Source organism: Ranitomeya imitator, chromosome 4 (genome assembly GCF_032444005.1).
Source record: "Ranitomeya imitator isolate aRanImi1 chromosome 4, aRanImi1.pri, whole genome shotgun sequence".
Classification (NCBI taxonomy): Eukaryota; Metazoa; Chordata; class Amphibia; order Anura; family Dendrobatidae; genus Ranitomeya; species Ranitomeya imitator.
The window spans coordinates 210383497-210404956 of NC_091285.1; the positions used below are offsets into that span (position 1 = coordinate 210383497).

The 21460-nt window shown below is 47.2% G+C and overlaps 1 protein-coding gene across 2 annotated transcripts in view; it reads left to right on the forward strand.

Moving 5' to 3' along the window:
• The first annotated feature begins 5489 nt into the window (after positions 1-5489).
• SOCS2 (suppressor of cytokine signaling 2) overlaps positions 5490-21460 on the forward strand; it is a 58698-nt gene continuing 42727 nt past the window's right edge. The window contains exons 1-2 of one of the 2 annotated variants that reach the window (XM_069764354.1): positions 5490-5635; positions 9018-9249. In XM_069764354.1, coding sequence (XP_069620455.1) covers positions 9102-9249 — 148 coding nt within the window. In that variant the 5' untranslated portion in view covers positions 5490-5635; positions 9018-9101. Of the gene's footprint in view, positions 5647-9017; positions 9250-21460 lie in introns of both variants that reach the window. The other variant, XM_069764352.1, reaches the window with a different exon arrangement.

The window sequence follows — 21460 nt, forward strand, 5'->3', positions numbered from 1 at the left end:
CAAACCACCCTTGGGGGTAAAGGGGTTAAGCCAGTACATGTCCGGACTCGTCTGAAGTTTGTTAGAGAGCATTTGGATTATCCGGGAGAGTATTGGGAGAATGTGATATGGTCTGATCAAACCAAAGTAGAACTGTTTGGTAGAAACAAAACTCGTCGTGTTTGGAGGAGACAGAATGCAGAATTGCATCCAAAGAACACCATACCTACTGTGAAGCATGAGGGTAGCAACATCATGCTTTGGGGCTTTTTCTCTGCAAACGAACCAGGATGACTGATCCGTGTACAGTACAGACCAAAACACCTCATTTAAAGATTTTTCTGTATTTTCATGACTATGAAAATTGTACATTGACACTGAAGGCATCAAAACTATGAATTAACATATGTGGAATTATATACTTAACAAAAAAGTGTGAAACATGCTTCACGGTGGGAACCAGGCATGTAGAGTCCATCTGTTCACCTTTTCTGCATCGCACAAAGACACGGTGGTTGGAACCAAAGATCTCAAATTTGGACTCTTCAGACCAAAGCACAGATTTCCACTGGTCTAATGTCCATTCCTTGTGTTCTTTAGCCCAAACAAGTCCCTTCTGCTTGTTGCCTGTCCTTAGCAGTAGTTTCCTAGCAGGTATTTTACCATGAAGGCCTGCTGCACAAAGTCTCCTCTTAACAGTTGTTGTAGAGATGTGTCTGCTGCTAGAACTCTGTGTGGCATTGACCGGTCTCTTATCTGAGCTGCTGTTAACCTGCTATTTCTGAGCCTGGTGACTCGGATAAACTTATCCTCAGAAGCAGAGGTGACTCTTGGTCTTCCTTTCCTGGGGCGGTCCTCATGTGAGACAGTTTCTTTGTAGTGGTTTTTGCCACTGCACTTGGGGACACTTTCAAAGTTTGCCCAATTTTAAGGACTGACTGACCTTCATTTCTTAAAGTAATGATGGCCACTCGTTTTTCTTTACTTAGCTGCTTTTTTCTTGCCATAATACAAATTCTAACAGCCTGTTCAGTAGGACTATCAGCTGTGTATCCACCAGACTTCTGCACAACACAATTGATGGTCCCAACCCCATTTATAAGGCAAGAAATCCCACTTATTAAACCTGAGAGGACACACCTGTGAAGTGAAAACCATTCCCAGTGACTAGCTCTTGAAGCTCATCAAGAGAATGCCAAGAGTGTGCAAAGCAGTCATCAAAGCAAAAGGTGGCTACTTTGAAGACCCTAGAATATAAGACATAATTTCAGTTGTTTCACACTTTTTTGTTAAGTACCGTATATACTCGAGTATAAGCCGACCCGAGTATAAGCCGACCCCCCTAATTTTGCCACAAAAAACTGGGAAAACTTATTGACTCGAGTATAAGCCTAGGGTGGAAATGCAGCATCTACCGGTGAATTTCAATAATAAAAATAGATCATTATTTCCCCATAGCTGTGCCATATAGTGCTCTGCGCCGTTCATTATTGCCCTATAGCTCTGCCCCATATAGTGCTCTGTGCCGTTCATTATTGCCCTATAGCTGTGCCCCATATAGTGCTCTGCACCGTTCATTATTGCCCTATAGCTGTGCCCCATATAGTGCTCTTGCACCGTTCATTATTGCCCTATAGCTCTGCCCCATATAGTGCTCTTGTACCGTTCATTATTGCCCTATAGCTCTGCCCCATATAGTGCTCTGCACCGTTCATTATTGCCCTATAGCTCTGCCCCATAGAGTGCTCTTGCACCGTTCATTATTGCCCTATGGCTCTGCCCCATATAGTGCTCTGCACCGTTCATTATTGCCCTATAGCTCTGCCCCATATAGTGCTCTGCACTGTTCATTATTGCCCTATAGCGCTGCCCCATATAGTGCTCTTGCACCGTTCATATTGCCCCATAGAAAGCTCTGCCCCATATAGTGCTCTTGCGCCTTTCATATTGCCCCATAGAAAGCTCTGCCCCATATAGTGCTCTTGCACCGTTCATATTGCCCCATAGAAAGCTCTGCCCCATATAGTGCTCTTGCACCGTTCATATTGCCCCATAGAAAGCTCTGCCCCATATAGTGCTCTTGCACCGTTCATATTGCCCCATAGAAAGCTCTGCCCCATATAGTGCTCTTGCGCCGTTCATATTGCCCCATAGAAAGCTCTGCCCCATATAGTGCTCTGCGCCATTCATATTGCCCCATAGAAAGCTCTGCCATTGTCGCTGCTGCTGCTGCAGTAAAAAAAACAAAAACACATACTCACCTCTCTTGCTTGCAGCTCCCGGCGTCTCGTTCCGGCGTCCGGTCCCGGCGTCTCTCTGCTCTGACTGATCAGGCAGAGGGCGCCGCGCACACTATATGCATTATCGCGCCCTCTGACCTGAACAGTCAGAGCGAAGACGCCGGGAAGATGGAGCGACGCCGGGATGATGGAGCGACACCCGGCGGCTGGAACGCGGACAGGTGAATATGACATACTTACCTGGTCCTGGCGTCCGGCTCCTTCCCCCGAACAGCTGTCTTCTGTGCCGCAGCTTCTTCCTCTATCAGCGGTCACCGTTACCGCTGATTAGAGAAATGAATAGGCGGCTCCACCCCTATGGGAGGTGGAGCCGCCTATTCATTTCTCTAATGAACGGTCCCACGTGACCGCTGATAGAGGAAGAACTGCAGCACCGAAGACCGTGGGACGGCAGGGGGAGCGTCAGGATCGCTGGAAGCAGGTAAGTATGCCTCAGCGCCCTCTCCCTCTCACCCGCCGACCCCACCGTCGACCGTGACTCGAGTATAAGCCGAGAGGGGCACTTTCAGCCCAAAAATTTGGGCTGAAAATCTCAGCTTATACTCGAGTATATACGGTATATAATTCCACATGTGTTAATTCGTAGTTTTGATGCCTTCGGTGTCAATGTACAATTTTCATAGTCATGAAATGAAAATAATGAAAAATCTTTACATGAGAAGGTGTGTCAAAACTTTTGGTCTGTACTGTAAAGGTAATGGTCATCGAAGCCCAAATGATCGAAGGGCTATGGATGGAAAACCAGGCAATTCCTAGAATAACTGAAAATTTGGGAGAGCAAATAAGATGGAAACTAACAACTTCATGATGATTCACTTCAATAGAGATTTCAAGTTCAATTGTCTTGTAAGTGACAGGTCCAGAAGACAGTTTTCATATCGATTGGCATGGATTTAGTCCTACTTGCAATGTTATTATCAAGTGTAAATTGTAAGTCCATAAAATTTCCTCCTGCTCCAGAATAGGTCTTTCAGCATGACAATGAGCCCAAGCACACAGCCAGGGCAATGAAAGAGTGGCTTCGTAAGAAGCATATGAAGGTCCTGGAGTGGCCTAGCCCTTCTCCAGATCTCAAACCCATAGAAAACCTTTGGAAGGAGTTGAAAGTCCGTGTCACTGCTCTAGAGGAGATCTGCATGGAGGAATGGGCCAACATACCACCAACAGTGTGTGGCAACCTTGTGAAGACTTACAGAAAACGTTTGACCTCTGTCATTGCCAACAAAGGATATATAACAAAATATTGAGATGAACTTTTGTTAATGACCAAATACTTATTTTCCACCATAATTTGCAAAATAAATCTTGCCAAATCAGACAAGGTGATTTTCTGGATGTGTTTTCTCATTTTGACTCTGATAGTTGTGGTCTACCAATGATGTCAATTACAGGCCTCTCTCATCTTTTTATATGGGAGAACTTGCACAATTGGTGGCTGACTAAATACTTTTTTCTCCAATTGTATTTCTCAACAACTTTGTCCCTGATTTTTTTGGCATTCTCCTTAGTCTTCATGGTGTTGCTTGATTAGTGGTGCCTCTTGCTTAACCCCTTAACGAACGCAGGTACCCATAAAAATGACGGCTGCTAATGGGCCTTATTCCCTCATCAACGGTTTAAAACGACGATCGGGAAAAAGCCTATAGTGCCCCCCCCAGAATCCGAAAAACTCCAGGGTCTCAGCTACCAGGATTGGAAAGGCAAAGAATCCCACCACTCACGTATTGAGTAGTAGCTGTTTTATTGCAAATCAAAGCAAACCGATTGATGGATTAGCTTTGATTGCAATAAAACAGCTAATACTCAATATGTGAGTGCCGGGATTCTTTGCCTTTCCATTTATACTTCTTCCACAAGCACCACACCGGAACATGGAGTGATGACCACTTTTTGCTTTTTCAGCTACTGGGATTGGCTGAGACAAATATGGCTAGTTTTTCTGGTCCCCGATCATAAGATCTCCATTATTCAAAGAACGGCGATCACGCAAAAAAAGTGTTAGCTATAAAAATAATTTCTCTCTCCTCTGGGATAATATATCAGAAGAGAGCAAAATGATGTTCCCAAGCATCCCTCGGCACATCCACCGTCCCCCAAATCAGGTACACATGGTCACATGAACACCCACTCACACAGAAAATATAAGGAAATAGTGACAGCATACACATCACGTGCGGTCAGTGTCATGGCTCTGTTGTCGGGTGTCCAGGGACCAGGAGCTCATTCCCAGTCCCTAACGCTAGGGGTGCCCTAGCTTGCCCTGTTCCCCAGATTTCTTCTGATGGTGAAGACGCCGGGGCCATGTATCTTGCCTCAGCTCCTGAGTTTGCCCTGAATCTGTACCCTTCCCCCGCCCAGGGAAGAGGGGAGTAGTAATGTAGGTAATAGACCAACCAGACTAACCAGGTAAATACAAACAGGGATAAAGGAAAACAGAGGCAGAGTAACCGGTGATTATTTTTGGGTCAGTTTTCATAAGATAAAGTGCTACATGCTGAACTGTTTTATAGGTTCTAAAAACTGATACAAAACGTGTCGCAGCTGGAGCCCCTAATAATCCATGGCCTCCTTCTGCTACTAACTGCATGCGTTCTGTCACGGATTTATGCACTGCACGTGAGCTTGTGTCTGTTCCTCTGAATTAAGATGTGAACGTGTCCTAAATAAGAGGTACAATGGGGACACATAAGGTGATGAGAGTCAGACATGAAGAATGAAATAAACCGCCTCATACTTACTGATTTGTTCCAAAAAAATCACTAAAAACAACCAAAATTCCTGTGTAGAAAGCCAGGATCACCCACAGTACGCGCTGCTGCCCACTGATCACAGTCATGCACACACCAGGCAATGCCCCATACCACTCCGGTGCCCACCGGCTGCTTTACAGAATTAGCAACAACAAAAAGGTCCTGATTGTCTAGGAAAACACAGGGGTCCTATGGAAGTAGGGGGATTGCGGTCTGTGGGCCCATCATAATCTCCTCGGTACACCCTGTGCCATACAGTGAACCCTCACCGTGTACGTCTCATCACAACGATGGTAATGGATGACGCTGCACCGGCCGCTCACACGACACGCAGGCTGCACTTCTAAGAAAGGCGCGCAGAGGGCAGCAGAGAGCAGCGCTCGTAGACGCTGATCACGTGAGCCGATTCCTGGAAAGTTCCTGGAAAGCAGCCTTTCCATTTCCCAGATATGGGGAGGGAGAGAAAGCGGAGGAGATCACGGACGGGAGGGAGGCGGCTCCGCACATCCACACACTGGGAATGGGGAGGTGAAAGCACTACGCGCACACAAACAAAGCCACGTTATTGCTGCAAGGAGCCATGGAGCCCGGGCACTGAGCGAGGAGGTGCGCTGTGTGTACGTATATCTGCCGGCTGTGGGGAGGGCTTGTGTGAGGACGGACGGCGGCGCCGGTACGCAGGCTGCATGCGGAGGAGTGACAGCCGGGGATGCTGCCAGGTGGCCGGGGAAGCCACGGACTGTGCGCTGGACGAGGACGTGTCTGTGAGCCCGCCGGCATCGGGCATATGGCAGATCGCATGGAACTGCGTGTACCGATGGGATCGGCGGCTCATCTGACACCTGCGATATTAGTCCTTGTTACATGGAGGCTGCAGGACCTGTGTACACGATGCGATATTAGCCCTTGTTACATGGAGGCTGCAGGACCTGTGTACACGATGCGATATTAGTCCTTGTTACATGGAGGCTGCAGGACCTGTGTACACGATGTGATATTAGTCCTCGTTGCATGGAGGCTGCAGGACCTGTGTACACGATGCCATATTAGCCCTTGTTACATGGGAGGCTGCAGGACCTGTGTACACGATGCGATATTAGCCCTTGTTACATGGAGGCTGCAGGACCTGTGTACACGATGCAATATTAGCCCTTGTTATATGGGAGGCTGCAGGACCTGTGTACACGATGCGATATTAGCCCTTGTTACATGGAGGCTGCAGGACCTGTGTACACGATGCCATATTAGCCCTTGTTACATGGAGGCTGCAGGACCTGTGTACACGATGTGATATTAGTCCTCGTTACATGGGAGGCTGCAGGACCTGTGTACACGATGCCATATTAGCCCTTGTTACATGGAGGCTGCAGGACCTGTGTACACGATGCGATATTAGCCCTTGTTACATGGAGGCTGCAGGACCTGTGTACACGATGCAATATTAGCCCTTGTTACATGGAGGCTGCAGGACCTGTGTACACGATGCCATATTAGCCCTTGTTACATGGAGGCTGCAGGACCTGTGTACACGATGCGATATTAGCCCTTGTTACATGGAGGCTGCAGGACCTGTGTACACGATGCCATATTAGCCCTTGTTACATGGAGGCTGCAGGACCTGTGTACACGATGCCATATTAGCCCTTGTTACATGGAGGCTGCAGGACCTGTGTACACGATGCCATATTAGCCCTTGTTACATGGAGGCTGCAGGACCTGTGTACACGATGCCATATTAGCCCTTGTTACATGGAGGCTGCAGGACCTGTGTACACGATGCGATATTAGTCCTTGTTACATGGAGGCTGCAGGACCTGTGTACACGATGCGATATTAGTCCTCGTTACATGGAGGCTGCAGGACCTGTGTACACGATGTGATATTAGCCCTTGTTACATGGAGGCTGCAGGACCTGTGTACACGATGCGATATTAGTCCTTGTTACATGGAGGCTGCAGGACCTGTGTACACGATGCGATATTAGTCCTCGTTACATGGAGGCTGCAGGACCTGTGTACACGATGCCATATTAGCCCTTGTTACATGGAGGCTGCAGGACCTGTGTACACGATGCCATATTAGCCCTTGTTACATGGAGGCTGCAGGACCTGTGTACACGATGCGATATTAGTCCTCGTTACATGGAGGCTGCAGGACCTGTGTACACGATGCGATATTAGTCCTCGTTACATGGGAGGCTGCAGGACCTGTGTACACGATGCGATATTAGTCCTTGTTACATGGGAGGCTGCAGGACCTGTGTACACGATGCCATATTAGTCCTCGTTACATGGGAGGCTGCAGGACCTGTGTACACGATGCGATATTAGCCCTTGTTACATGGAGGCTGCAGGACCTGTGTACACGATGTGATATTAGCCCTTGTTACATGGAGGCTGCAGGACCTGTGTACACGATGCGATATTAGTCCTCGTTACATGGGAGGCTGCAGGACCTGTGTACACGATGCGATATTAGTCCTCGTTACATGGAGGCTGCAGGACCTGTGTACACGATGCGATATTAGTCCTCGTTACATGGAGGCTGCAGGACCTGTGTACACGATGCGATATTAGTCCTCGTTACATGGGAGGCTGCAGGACCTGTGTACACGATGCGATATTAGTCCTCGTTACATGGAGGCTGCAGGACCTGTGTACACGATGCGATATTAGTCCTCGTTACATGGAGGCTGCAGGACCTGTATACACGATGTGATATTCGCCCTCGTTACATGGAGGCTGCAGGACCTGTGTACACGATGCCATATTAGCCCTCGTTACATGGGAGGCTGCAGGACCTGTGTACACGATGCCATATTAGTCCTCGTTACATGGGAGGCTGCAGGACCTGTGTACACGATGCGATTTTAGCCCTTGTTATATGGGAGGCTGCAGGACCTGTGTACACGATGCGATATTAGCCCTTGTTACATGGAGGCTGCAGGACCTGTGTACACGATGCCATATTAGCCCTCGTTACATGGAGCCTGCAGGACATGTGTACACGATGCCATATTAGCCCTCGTTACATGGAGGCTGCAGGACCTGTGTACACGATGCGATATTAGCCCTTGTTACATGGAGCCTGCAGGACATGTGTACACGATGCCATATTAGCCCTTGTTACATGGAGGCTGCAGGACCTGTGTACACGATGCCATGTTAGCCCTTGTTACATGGGAGGCTGCAGGACCTGTGTACACGATGCCATATTAGCCCTTGTTACATGGAGGCTGCAGGACCTGTGTACACGATGCCCTATTAGCCCTTGTTACATGGAGCCTGCAGGACATGTGTACACGATGCCATATTAGCCCTTGTTACATGGGAGGCTGCAGGACCTGTGTACACGATGCCATATTAGCCCTTGTTACATGGAGGCTGCAGGACCTGTGTACACGATGCCCTATTAGCCCTTGTTACATGGAGCCTGCAGGACATGTGTACACGATGCCATATTAGCCCTTGTTACATGGGAGGCTGCAGGACCTGTGTACACGATGCCATATTAGCCCTTGTTACATGGAGGCTGCAGGACCTGTGTACACGATGCCATGTTAGCCCTTGTTACATGGAGGCTGCAGGACCTGTGTACACGATGCGATAGCGGCCATTATTCCGTATGAGAGCAATGCTGGAGTTGTACTTGTGCGATGACCTATGAAGCCATAATGGAAGGAATAGCAGATGCCCAAGCGATCGGCTGTCACATGCGACACATAATGTTAATCTTCCATACGGGAAGTCGCATGCACGGATTGTGAGCTTCATGAAATATGTATGTGCTGCTGTTCACACCTGTCCGCCAGTGCCGTGTACAGTCGGGGCTGCCTGACCCTCCGACATGTCGGCGGCGATGTGGCTGTGCATACAGCAGATCTGCCGCTAGTGGGGGCGGAGTCTGGTACACGAGACGGCGACATAGCTGCATATATCACGACTAGAAACGTGTATAGGGGACTGATCGCTGCTCATCTGCTTCTCAGGGAGGAATCTGCCGCAGACCCCGACTTTCCAGCCGCCGCAGCACCGGGATGAGGATGCGGTGACGGGACCCCGGAATAGCGCCAATGACCCTGAGATCGCCCGACACTGCTGACAGCACCGGTACCATAGACAGCGGAGCCGGGCACCGTGGCACCCCGCCGGGGGACGCTCAGGGGAGCACCGACAAGGACGAGCGTATCGCGATGTCCCTAGGAGAGCTCCGCAGGTCAGGTAGGTCCCTGTATGTGTGGTGACTGAATAACGCTCGGTGTGACCGGGGATGTCGGCGCAGTCAGTCCTGGCGCTTTTGGCTTCAGAGTACAGATAGTTGTGCGCGGGAGAGCGGCCGCCACACTGGAGCGCGGGTCCTCCTCACTGTCCCGACATTACCTCACACTGTACCTGTCCTGCCGCGGCTGAGGCGCCGACATTACCTCACACTGTACCTACCTGTCCTGCCGCGGCTGAGGCGCCGACATTACCTCACACTGTACCTACCTGTCCTGCCGCGGCTGAGGCGCCGACATTACCTCACACTGTACCTGTCCTGCCGCGGCTGAGGCTCCGACATTACCTCACACTGTACCTACCTGTCCTGCCGCGGCTGAGGCGCCGACATTACCTCACACTGTACCTACCTGTCCTGCCGCGGCTGAGGCGCCGACATTACCTCACACTGTACCTGTCCTGCCGCGGCTGAGGCGCCGACATTACCTCACACTGTACCTACCTGTCCTGCTGCGGCTGAGGTGCCTACATTACCTCACACTGTACCTGTCCTGCCGCGGCTGAGGTGCCTACATTACCTCACACCGTGCCTGTCCTGCCGCGGCTGAGGTGCCTACATTACCTCACACCGTGCCTGTCCTGCTGCGGCTGAGGTGCCTACATTACCTCACACCGTGCCTGTCCTGCCGCAGCTGAGGTGCCTACATTACCTCACACCGTGCCTGTCCTGCCGCAGCTGAGGTGCCTACATTACCTCACACTGTACCTGTCCTGCCGCGGCTGAGGCTCCGACATTACCTCACACTGTACCTACCTGTCCTGCCGCGGCTGAGGCTCCGACATTACCTCACACTGTACCTACCTGTCCTGCCGCGGCTGAGGCGCCGACATTACCTCACACTGTACCTACCTGTCCTGCCGCGGCTGAGGCGCCGACATTACCTCACACTGTACCTGTCCTGCCGCGGCTGAGGCGCCGACATTACCTCACACTGTACCTACCTGTCCTGCTGCGGCTGAGGTGCCTACATTACCTCACACTGTACCTGTCCTGCCGCGGCTGAGGTGCCTACATTACCTCACACCGTGCCTGTCCTGCCGCGGCTGAGGTGCCTACATTACCTCACACCGTGCCTGTCCTGCTGCGGCTGAGGTGCCTACATTACCTCACACCGTGCCTGTCCTGCCGCAGCTGAGGTGCCTACATTACCTCACACCGTGCCTGTCCTGCCGCAGCTGAGGTGCCTACATTACCTCACACCGTGCCTGTCCTGCCGCAGCTGAGGTGCCTACATTACCTCACACTGTGCCTGTCCTGCCGCAGCTGAGGTGCCTACATTACCTCACACTGTACCTGTCCTGCCGAGGTTCCGACACTACCTCACACCGTGCCTGTCCTGCTGCGGCTGAGGTGCCTACATTACCTCACACCGTGCCTGTCCTGCCGCAGCTGAGGTGCCTACATTACCTCACACCGTGCCTGTCCTGCCGCAGCTGAGGTGCCTACATTACCTCACACCGTGCCTGTCCTGCTGCAGCTGAGGTGCCTACATTACCTCACACCGTGCCTGTCCTGCCGCAGCTGAGGTGCCTACATTACCTCACACCGTGCCTGTCCTGCCGCAGCTGAGGTGCCTACATTACCTCACACTGTACCTGTCCTGCCGAGGTTCCGACACTACCTCACACCGTGCCTGTCCTGCCAGGGCTCCGCTACACTCCGGACTGCCCACGGCCCGTGCTTTAGCCTCCAATGCTGCCGGCCGTCTGTGTGCGGCAGAGCTGCACGAACAAGGAAAGCTAAACCTCTCATCAGCCCTGTAGACGTATTAGTTCTCTCCTTTTTGTTGTATCAGTATTTTGACTTTATTTTTTTAGTTGTGGTATGAGGTTTTTTATTTAACTCTTTATGGTCACAGATAATTTTAAAGGTTTAAATGCAGTTTTCTTCCAGGAGCCATATTTTGAAGTACTGTAATACCAGCCTGTATGTAGGGAGCAGTTTTTGAAAGATGTCATTAATTTTACCGTATTGCATCTGGTGAAACAATTTATTGAGCTATATGTAATTTTTTTTCTGAATGTTGTGTAACAGTAAAACAGAACCAAGATGTGTCTATTTGTGTAATCACCATTTTCTGAAACATAACGTTTCCTTAATATATTTGTGCACTCAATAGAGTTGTGCGGGGGCTTGTATTGTGTGGTGGGCTAGTGGTTTTATGCCCTTTTTGGGGTACATAAGGTTTTGTTTTACTTGTCTGTTTTTGTTTTGTTTCTTGAGGAGCAATCCTTTGCATTAGGTTTGTGTGTGTCTGTAGACATTGCCATTTGACACCTTCACTTCATGTATCCTACAAACATGCTCCTATATACTAGCGTCCTTATAATGCAGACAGCAGGGTCTGTGCTGGAGGGGTTTTGTTTTTTTATATATACCAAAATTTGCGTGACACCCACCCCAAATTGACTCTTGTGTAAAGGGGAAAAAAAAGTTGTTATCCAGTTGAGAAAATAATGCTCCAGTATGAAAAACAAAATAATCTTGTAGTTATATCTCTTAATGGCTAACAAAAATGTAAATAAGTTGTTACAAAGCAAGCTTTCGGGATTTCTTAGGAATGGACATGCTGTGTAACATTTATCCTTGTTGGCCGTTAATCTTGTAGTTATGAGACTTTTTATCTTGTTTCTCACACTAAGGCTGTGTGCACACTTAGCAGATTTTTCACATTTTTTTCGCTATAAAACCGCGAAAAGAACGCTCACATTAAGCATCCTATTTAATAGAGTGCAATCCGCATTTTTTGTGCACATGCTGCATATTTCCTGAGCAGAATCGCATTCCAGAAAAAAACGCAGCATGTTCATTAAATTTGCAGAATCGTGGGGATTCCGCACACCTAGGAATGCATTGATCTGCTTACTTTCCCATTGGGGCTGTGCACACCATGTGGGAAGTAAGCAGATCATGTGCGGTTGGTACCCAGGGTGGAGGAGAGGAGACTCTCCTCCACGGTCTGGGCACCATATAATTGGTAAAAAAAAAAGAATTAAAATAAAAAATTGTGATATACTCACCTTCTGATGGCCCCAGAGTCCTCCCGCCTCTCAGCGGTGCACGCAGCCGCTTCCGTTCCTATAGATGGTGTGTGTGAAGGACCTGCGATGACGTCATTGAAGGTCCTGCACACACACCATCTATAAGAACGGAAGCCGGTGAGGAGATAGGGACGTCAGAAGGTGAGTATAACCATTTTTAAAATTATTTTTAACATTCTATCTTTTACTATTGATGTTACATAGGCTGCATCAATAGTAAAAAGTTGGTCACACTTGTCAAACACTATGTTTGACAAGGGTGACCTACCTGTCAATCAGTTTTCCAAGCGATGCTACAGATCGCTTGGAAAATGCTAGCATTCTGCAAGCTAATTATGCTTGTAAAACGCTAGTTTTCGGCGGGAATATGCATGCCAATTCCGCAAGCGATATACCCGCGGCAGGAGTTGCAGAATTGCCGCGGAAATTTCCGCAGCAAATCTGCAATGTGTGCACTTAGCCTTAGGCTATGTGCACATGTTGCGGATTAGCCTTAGGAATTTCTGGTGCAGATTCTGCCTCTCCTGGCAGAAAACGCACCTGCGGATTTGTCGCGTTTTTTTTTCTTTTCTTCTGCTGATTTGCTGCTTTTTTTTTTAACCCTGTGGTTTTCTATAATGGAATGGGTTCAAAAAAGTGACATGCTATTTCTTTTAAACCGCGGCGTTTCTGCACCGGATTTTCCACAAAGTGTGCACAGCATTTTCTTTTTTTTTCTCATTGATTTACATTGTACTGTAAATCAATTGCGGATCTGCAGCGTTTCTACACCGCAAAAAACGCTGCGGATCCGCAGAGAATCCGTAACGTGTGCACATAGCCTCAGAGCATTATTCTGCAGAAGTAAACGCAGATTTTACGCTTTTTTTTTTCCAGATTACATGTAATTTGTCCACAATACATTTTTAGTAAAGTTGGTTTTATTTGCCAAAAGCTCTACCAAAAAAAGCTGAATTTATATGCCACAGATTTGGATAACACTGTTGCCCTGCAGCAGCGGAGACCTGGGTTCAAATCCCACAAAGGACAACATCTGCAAGGAGTTTGTATGTTCTCCCTGTGTTTGCGTGGTGCGGATTAGGCTTAGGAATTTCTGGTGCGGATTCTGCCTCTCCAGGCAGAAAACGCAGCTGCGGATTTTGTGCGGATCTGCAGCGTTTTTTTGTGCGTTTTTGCTGCGGTTTTCTTGCGGATTTGCTGCGGTTTTTACCCCTGCGGTTTTCTATAATGGAATGGGTACAAAAACGCTGCAGATTCACAAAAAAGAAGTGACATGCTACTTCTCTTAAACCGCAGCATTTCCGCAGCGGATTTTCCGCAAAAAGTGCACAGCATTTTTTTTCTCATTGATTTACAGTGTACTGTAAATCAATTGCGGATCTGCAGCGTTTCTGCACCTCAAAAAACGCTGCGGATCCGCAGAGAATCCGCAACGTGTGCACATACCCTTAGGCTGCCGTCACACTAACAGTATTTGGTCAGTATTTTACATCAGTATTTGTAAGCCAAAACCAGGAGTGGGTGATAAATGCAGAAGTGGTGACATGTTTCTATTATACGTTTCCTCTAATTGTTCCACTCCTGGTTTTGGCTTACAAATACTGATGTAAAATACTGACCAAATACTGCTAGTGTGACAGCAGCCTAAGAGTTGCAGTTTTCACTGTGAGGAGGAGGGGGCAAGGGAGGCATGTGTTTGAGTTCTGAATTATTAGGCCGTGTTCACACATTATGGCTGTCTCCACATTCAGAATTTCCTGCGCTTTGGACACAGCAGATATCCCATTCTGCCCAAAGCGCTGCCCCCTGTTGTATGCACGGTGATTCCGCATGTGTTCATTGAACACATGCAGAATCACCATGTTGTATTCATAGACTGTGTTATTTATCTTGCGGAAACTGAGTGTCTCTGCAAGATAAATAGACATGCTGCAGTCTATAAAGACGCGCCCCATGTCCGGTTACGCAGTGCCGCCGGATGCAGCCCTGCACACATAGTGGAGACGGGATTTCATAAAATCACCTCCTTTAGGCTATATGCACACGTCAGGATTTCTGGCAGAAATTTTCCTGACAAAAACCTGACATTTCTGCCAGAAATCCTCATGCTTTTCTTGCGCGTTTTAAATGCATTTTTGATGCGTTTTTTTCTTGTGTTTTTTCCAAATGCATAGAATATCGGGAAAAACGTGAAAAAAACGCAAAATTAATGAACATGCTGCTTTTTTTTACCGCGATGTTTTGCGGAAAAAAACGCATCATGTGCACAAAAATTGCAGAATGCATTCTAAATGATAGGATGCATAGGTCTGCAGTTTCTAATGCGGTTTTATCGCGAAAAAAATGCGAAAAAACCTGAACGTGTGCACATACCCTAATGCTGTAACATCTGGACACTGTGGCTGTATGCAGCATCCAATCCGCAGCAAATCTCGAAGGTTTCCTGACCGTGGAGACATAGCCTTAGTGTTTTGAGTTCTTTTACCTCAGTATTTTTAAGCCAAAACCAGGAGTAGTGATAAACACAGAAGTGGTGGAGTGTTTTTATTCTAGTGTTTCCTCTGATTGTTCAGCTCCTGGTTTTTAGCTTACAAACTCTGAGGTAAAATACTGATCGTGGGTTTACAGATCTTGCTGGTACTGTGAAAGGCAAATGATTTGCATAAAGTGTGTGTGTGTGAACATGGACTACGGCTTGTATTTGCCCAAATCATGAGCAAAACGCTTACCGTATATATTCGAGTATAAGCCGAGATTTTCAGCCCACTTTTTTGGGCTGAAAGTCCCCCTCTCGGCTTATACTCGAGTCATATCCATGGGTTAGCAGGGGAGGGGGAGCTGGGGCTGTCTAATTATACTCACCTGCTCCTGGCGCAGTCCCTGCAGGTCCCTGGCTTCCCTGGCGCCGGCAGCTTCTTCCTGTACTGAGCGATCACATGGTACCGCTCATTACAGTAATGAATATGCGGCTCCACCTCCCATAGGGGTGGAGCCGCATATTCATTACTGTAATGAGCGGTAACTGTGACCGCTCAGTACAGGATGAAGCTGCGGGGGAGGGGAGTGCTGCGCGATATTCACCTGCTCCCCGTTACGGGCGCCACTCTGTCTTCAGCAGTGACGCTCAGGTCAGAGGGCGCGATGACGTGGTTAGAGTGCGCCCTCTGCCTGACTGTCGCTGCTGAAGATGGAGTGGCGCCGGAACAAGGAGCAGGTGACTATTGAAAGTGCCGGGGTCCTGAGCGACGGAGAGGTGAGTATGTGATTTATTTTTTTTTTTTTTTTTTATCGCAGCAACAGCAAATGGGGCAAGTGTCTGTATGGAGCATCTATGGGGCCATAACGTTTGTGCAGCACTATATGGGGCAAGTGTCTGTATGGAGCATCTTATGGGGCCATAATCAGCATTTGTGCAGCATTATATGGGGCAAATATCTTTATGGAGCATCTTATGGGGCCATAATCAGCATTTCTGCAGCATTATATTGGGCAAATGTGTCTATGGAGCATCTTATGGGGCCATTATTAACCTTTATGCAGGATTATATGGGGCATATTTTAATATGGAGCATCTTATGGGGCCATCATGAACTGTATGGAGCATTATATGGGGCTCCTGATTCAATATGGATATTCAAAAACACCGGTAGATGCTGCATTTTCCACCCTAGGCTTATACTCGAGTCATTAAGTTTTCCCAGTTTTTTGTGGCAAAATTAGGGGGGTCGGCTTATACTCGAGTATATATGGTATTCTTTGAGTGAAATGACATTTGGATTACATTCAGTGTTTCACTCCTGGTTTTGCTTATAAATAATCAGAGGAAAAGTCACTCGCGGTCCTCCGGGCTGTGATGTAGTGGAATGATACGTGGTGCCAGGCATACAATCAGAAATGGCATCACTGTCCCTGCCTTAGGACAAACTTAACATGAAGAGGAAGTCTGTGCTACAGCTGAACCTTGGCTTCATTTTCAGTCTGTCCAAAGGCAAAGTCAGTGACACCAGCACTGATTGGGCACCAGGTATCACGTGTCATTCCACCGCATCACAGCCCCAGTAGACTGAGTGCCAACACCACAGGAACAGTGCCGAAACGGGAGTAAGTATAGGCTTTGTTTTATCAGGGCTGAACATTTTAGGTTAAGAAGGGGTTGTCCTAGAAGCGGACAATCCCTTTAACACCTTTCCAGCACGTCAGACTCCCCCTGTTTGGTGCAGGCTCTGAGCCTGCATCTTTCTAGGCACATGTCAGCTAATCTATACAGCTGACAGGTGTCTGCAACAGCCGTGGGTGGAATCGCGATGCACCCGCTACTGTTAACTAGTTAAATGCAGCATTTAGTTTGTGCTTACTGGAAGCGCGTCTTAAATCCAAACGATCGCTGACCCCGTCACATGATTGCAAGTTGCCAATGGGTCGACATGACAACCAGAGGTCTGAAGCAGACCTCTATGGTTAGCATTGCCAGATTGCTATGAGTGCCGCCCAGTGGTCGGCACTCATAGTAAATGAGAATTTCTGCTACACACAGGCAATCTGATCATCGGTTGTGTGTAGCAGAGGCGATCAGACAACTGTAGCTTCTAGTCTATGGAGATTATTGAAGCAAGTGAAAAGTGAAAAAAAAAAAAAAAAGTGTTTATTTTCAAATCCCCTTTTTACACCATTCAAAATAAAACAGTTAAAAAAAACCTCAAATATACATATTTGGAGAAGTTAAAATGCTAGAATTACATGGGTGTTTTTTTTTGTTGTTGTTGTCACCACAACAGAGTTAAAATGCAATAACAGATGATCAAAAGATTGTATCTATACCAAAATGGTAACAATAAGGCAGCTAAAACCAATGGCCATATTGACCAAAAATAAGTTATGGCTCTGGGAAGAAAAGCAAAAACTGAAATACTCCTGATCGTTAAGTGGTTAACAAACCTGTTGCTGGCCACGGGCTGCCCTTTCACATTGGGCGAATGACCACACCACACGAAAAAAAACTTGATGGCGTGGCAATTGAGCATGCACATTACCACTCCATTCAGTCTGGAACTGCCAGTAACAGCTAGCTATATCTGGTCCTAGACCATGAATGGGGTGGTTGTACTTGTGCTTCATTATGGCTGGGCAGTGCGGAGCCCCATTCCACAAAACTTGAGCTGGCTAGCTGCAGGATAAAATATCAACCTTCATCCCAAATGTAACTTGCCAAAGGTATGAACTTGCCATGATTCCACAATACTGAACTTGTTGGGAGCAGTTTAACAGGCAGCATCTACCCCAATCTTCATCCCATAATATGGAGCTTAACTGCACTAGTGGGTCCCTACATGGCTGTCATAATACCTGGCTTGTTGATAGTGTGGGCGGATCCCTAACTTCATTTCTGTTTTTACGAATTGTCTTTGTATTTAAATGTAAAATTACATTACGTTATTCCTTGTATATGGGAGGGTTCTTGCCTATATATAAATTGGTCACTAGCCTCTATATATTTGTAGGTTCTTTCAAGGTTGGTTCCATTTCTCAGTTGGAACCCAGCAGGTGAGATTGACACGTGGCTGCAAATCTTTTAACCCCTTCAACCCCACCACCAGCCTGCTTTCACTTTCATGATCGGGCCAAATTTTACAATTCTGACCAGTGTCACTTTGAGGTAATAATTCTGGAATGCTTCAATGGATGCTACAGATTCAAAGACTCTGGTCTTGTTTTGTTTTTCTTGACGTGTTATACTTTGTTGGTGGTAAAATTTCTTTGCTATGACTTGTTTTTTTTTATGGGGGAAAAAGGGAAAATTTGGCAAATTTAGTAATTTGCAAACTTCTGATGTTCGATGCCTCTACTTTAGTGTAACATACCTGAATGAATTAGGCTAGTTTCACACTAGCGTTTGGGAGGGCTGCAGACTTCCTCCGTGAAGCCCTGCCCGCAGCCACGCCTCTTCTTTAACCTCCGCCTATGTCTGCACACGTCCTGCGTCCCCTATCTTTAACATTGGGTAAGCAGGCCGTGCCGATGTATGCGGATGCCTCCGCATGCGTCATTTTCACGCTGCGCCGACGTCCCGCAACAAATTGCAACATGTTGCATTTGGCGCAGGTCAGTGCCGTGTGAAAACGATGCATGCGGAGGCATCCGCATACATCTGCACAGCCTGCATGCCCAATGTTAAAGATGGGGTACGCAGGACATGAAACTAGCCTTACATTTCCTCACGTGTCTACTTTACATCGGCACAATTCTGGAAACCTCAAACCTCATTTCCCGCCCCCCCTCCCCTTCCCCGATAGGGAGACAAAACAAGATGGACCTCCAAAAATTGTTGTGCAATTTCTCCTGAGAACGATGCCCCATATGTGGTCACAAACTACTTTTGGAGGTAGAGTACAAAGGTCAGAATGGAAGAAGTGCCATATTGGAGTTCAGATTTTGCTGGACTGCTTTGAGGGTGACATGTCACATTGGCAGAGCCCTGAGGATCCAGAACAACAGAACCCATGCCATAAGTGACCCCATTTTAGACTGCACTTAATTCGTCTAGAGGTGCAGTTATCATATAGATGCCACAGGTGGGTCACAGTATTTTACTATTGAGCGGTGAAGAAAATTTTGGTGGTAAAAGTGTACCGTAATTTTATCACCAGATGTTACATTTTTACAAATGGAAAATGTCACAAAAATGTGACCCACAATTTCCTGCTGAATGTAGATATGCCCCACATGTGACTGTACAGTACTGCTTAGCCATACAGTAAGATTCAGGAGGATCTGAGCTCTATTTGCCTACTGGAGCACAGATTTTCCTGGAATAGTTTGCAGTCTCCAGATACAGAGCCCCTAAGTGCTAGAAGAGCAGAATTGCTACCCTCCTGCCCCCCCCCCCCCCCCCCACCACCACCTATGACCCAATTTTGGAAATCTAGCACCTTTAGGGAAATCTTTCTACAGGTTTCATGACTATTTTGACTCCATGGTTGTTTTTCAGAAACAAGAAGCAGTGAATGTTGGTGAGTGAAAATTCCAAACAGCCATTGTAGTGACCAGTACATTGTGCCCAGCTCATGCGTTTGGACACATGCACCCATAAATTAGGTGGACTTTAAGCGCTACACTAATACCAAGCATGTGGATGCTAAATGTGTTTTAGACACACTGGGGCTCAGAAGAGAGGGGTCACTTGAATTTGGGTGCTCAGAATTTGCTGAATTTCTTTCGGGGGCGAGGAGCCATTTTGCTTTTCCAGAGCCTTTACTACCAGTAATGTGGAGGCCCCCTATATTTCTGTTAACTGATGATGGATCCGAGTAGGGACTTGAGTGTTTTTTGTTTTTGTTTTGTTTTTTTTTGGATTGCTTATGAAGGTTTTTTTTAACATTTTGGATCACATTTATCCTGTGCTTTACGCTGAGCACTTACTTTAGACTTTCCATCTAAATCTGAGTGACGTGATTCAGATGGAATCCAGAGGTATAAATTTACTGTAATGAGGCAGCAGAGTTACTCTGGACTCCGTCTGGCCTCTGCTCAGTGTTGTCCTTTTAAGAAGCGTACAAAACTGTGGCGGACAATGCTCTTTGTTCTTTGTTTTTGTTTTGTTTTTTTCTCGCCTAAAATGAGAATTTGCATCCACAGTGCCTGAATCTTCCGCCAGGGGTTCTGGTCGAATCACGTGTTTGAGAATTACACGGAAACCCCAGTGTAAGCACTCGGCGTAAAGCCTTGCTGCGATCTCTGGGAGGTAGAATGAACAAATCAACAGCAGGTGAAAAACTGTTTTTTTATTTATTTATTTTTTTGCACCATTCCTCGTGCGGAATAAGTGATTAGACAACTTTATTCTTCGGGTCAATGTGATTACAGCGATACCAGATTTATTTTTTCTCTAGTCATCCTCCACTACAGCACCATAGGAGTATACTCACCTCCCAAATAGCCCCACCCCACAACCTCTCTCCAGTGTTTGATTTATTTATTTATTTTTTTTCTTCCTGGATGACACTTCTGCAGAGTTGGTAAAGATGGCAGCCAGAGCTTGTCTTGTCGAATTCAGCCAGAAGAGCAGTATGGCTGAAGTTAGGGAGCAGAGAAATCGCCTCAAAGGTCAAGCCTTGCTCTATTCCTTTCAAAGGAGAATATATGTTCGGGCAAGCCCTGGATGAATTTAAAAAAACAGACAAAAAAGTACTGCCAGAACCCAAAGTGGCTAAGAAGCGGTCCTTTCCTCTCCCTCAGGATCAACTTTCCTCATATAGGGGAAAGGGGAAGACTAGACGCTGGAGCTATCCCAAGGGAAGTAGAGGCAGAAACTGCTTACTCTCCCAGGGACATCATCAAGAAAAACAATGTCGAATCAGTAAGGAGTCAGAACTCTGGGTTCCTCCCCCAGTGGGAACTTCCTACCTCCAATCAATGGGTAGGAAAGATAAACCGGGGTAAAGAGAAGAGTTCTCCTCCAGATCTCCACTGATATTGAGTAACTTTCCTGCCATCTCAGGAGTTACAAAGCGCCTTAATGACTGTCCTCCAAAACTTTACTCTCCAGCAGGGTGCGTGTGTTCCTAATACAAAAAACAAATGGAACACACAGTATAAATTTAAAACCTCTACATATGCGCATAAAGTGCAAGAAATTCAAGATGGAATAGTTAAAAAGCACCATTCCATTGGTAGGCCAAGATTTTGAAATGGCGACTATAGACCTTTGGGATGCTTGCGATCTCATCCCCATTCACCCACACATCGAAGATATCTGAGGTTTGCAGTAGCTCAGGAATGGCAGGTACATCACTATCAATTCAATGTCCTCATGTTCTGCATTTCTTCAGCACCACGAGTCTCCACCAAAATAGTGGCAGAGATGATAGCGGCTATCCGGAACAGAAATATCTGTATCGTGCCTTAACTAAACAATCTGCCACTCATAGGTCAATCAGAAGTTCTCCTCAACTGCCAAATTCGGGAAATTCTGGATCTTCTAGCATCTTTTAGGATGGTTACCGTAATTATCAAAAATCCAAAGTCGTACCATCCACCAGGTGAATCTTCTTGGGAATAATGTTGGACTCGCAACACCAGATCTCTTGTCTGCCAAAAGAGAAACAAATACTGATTA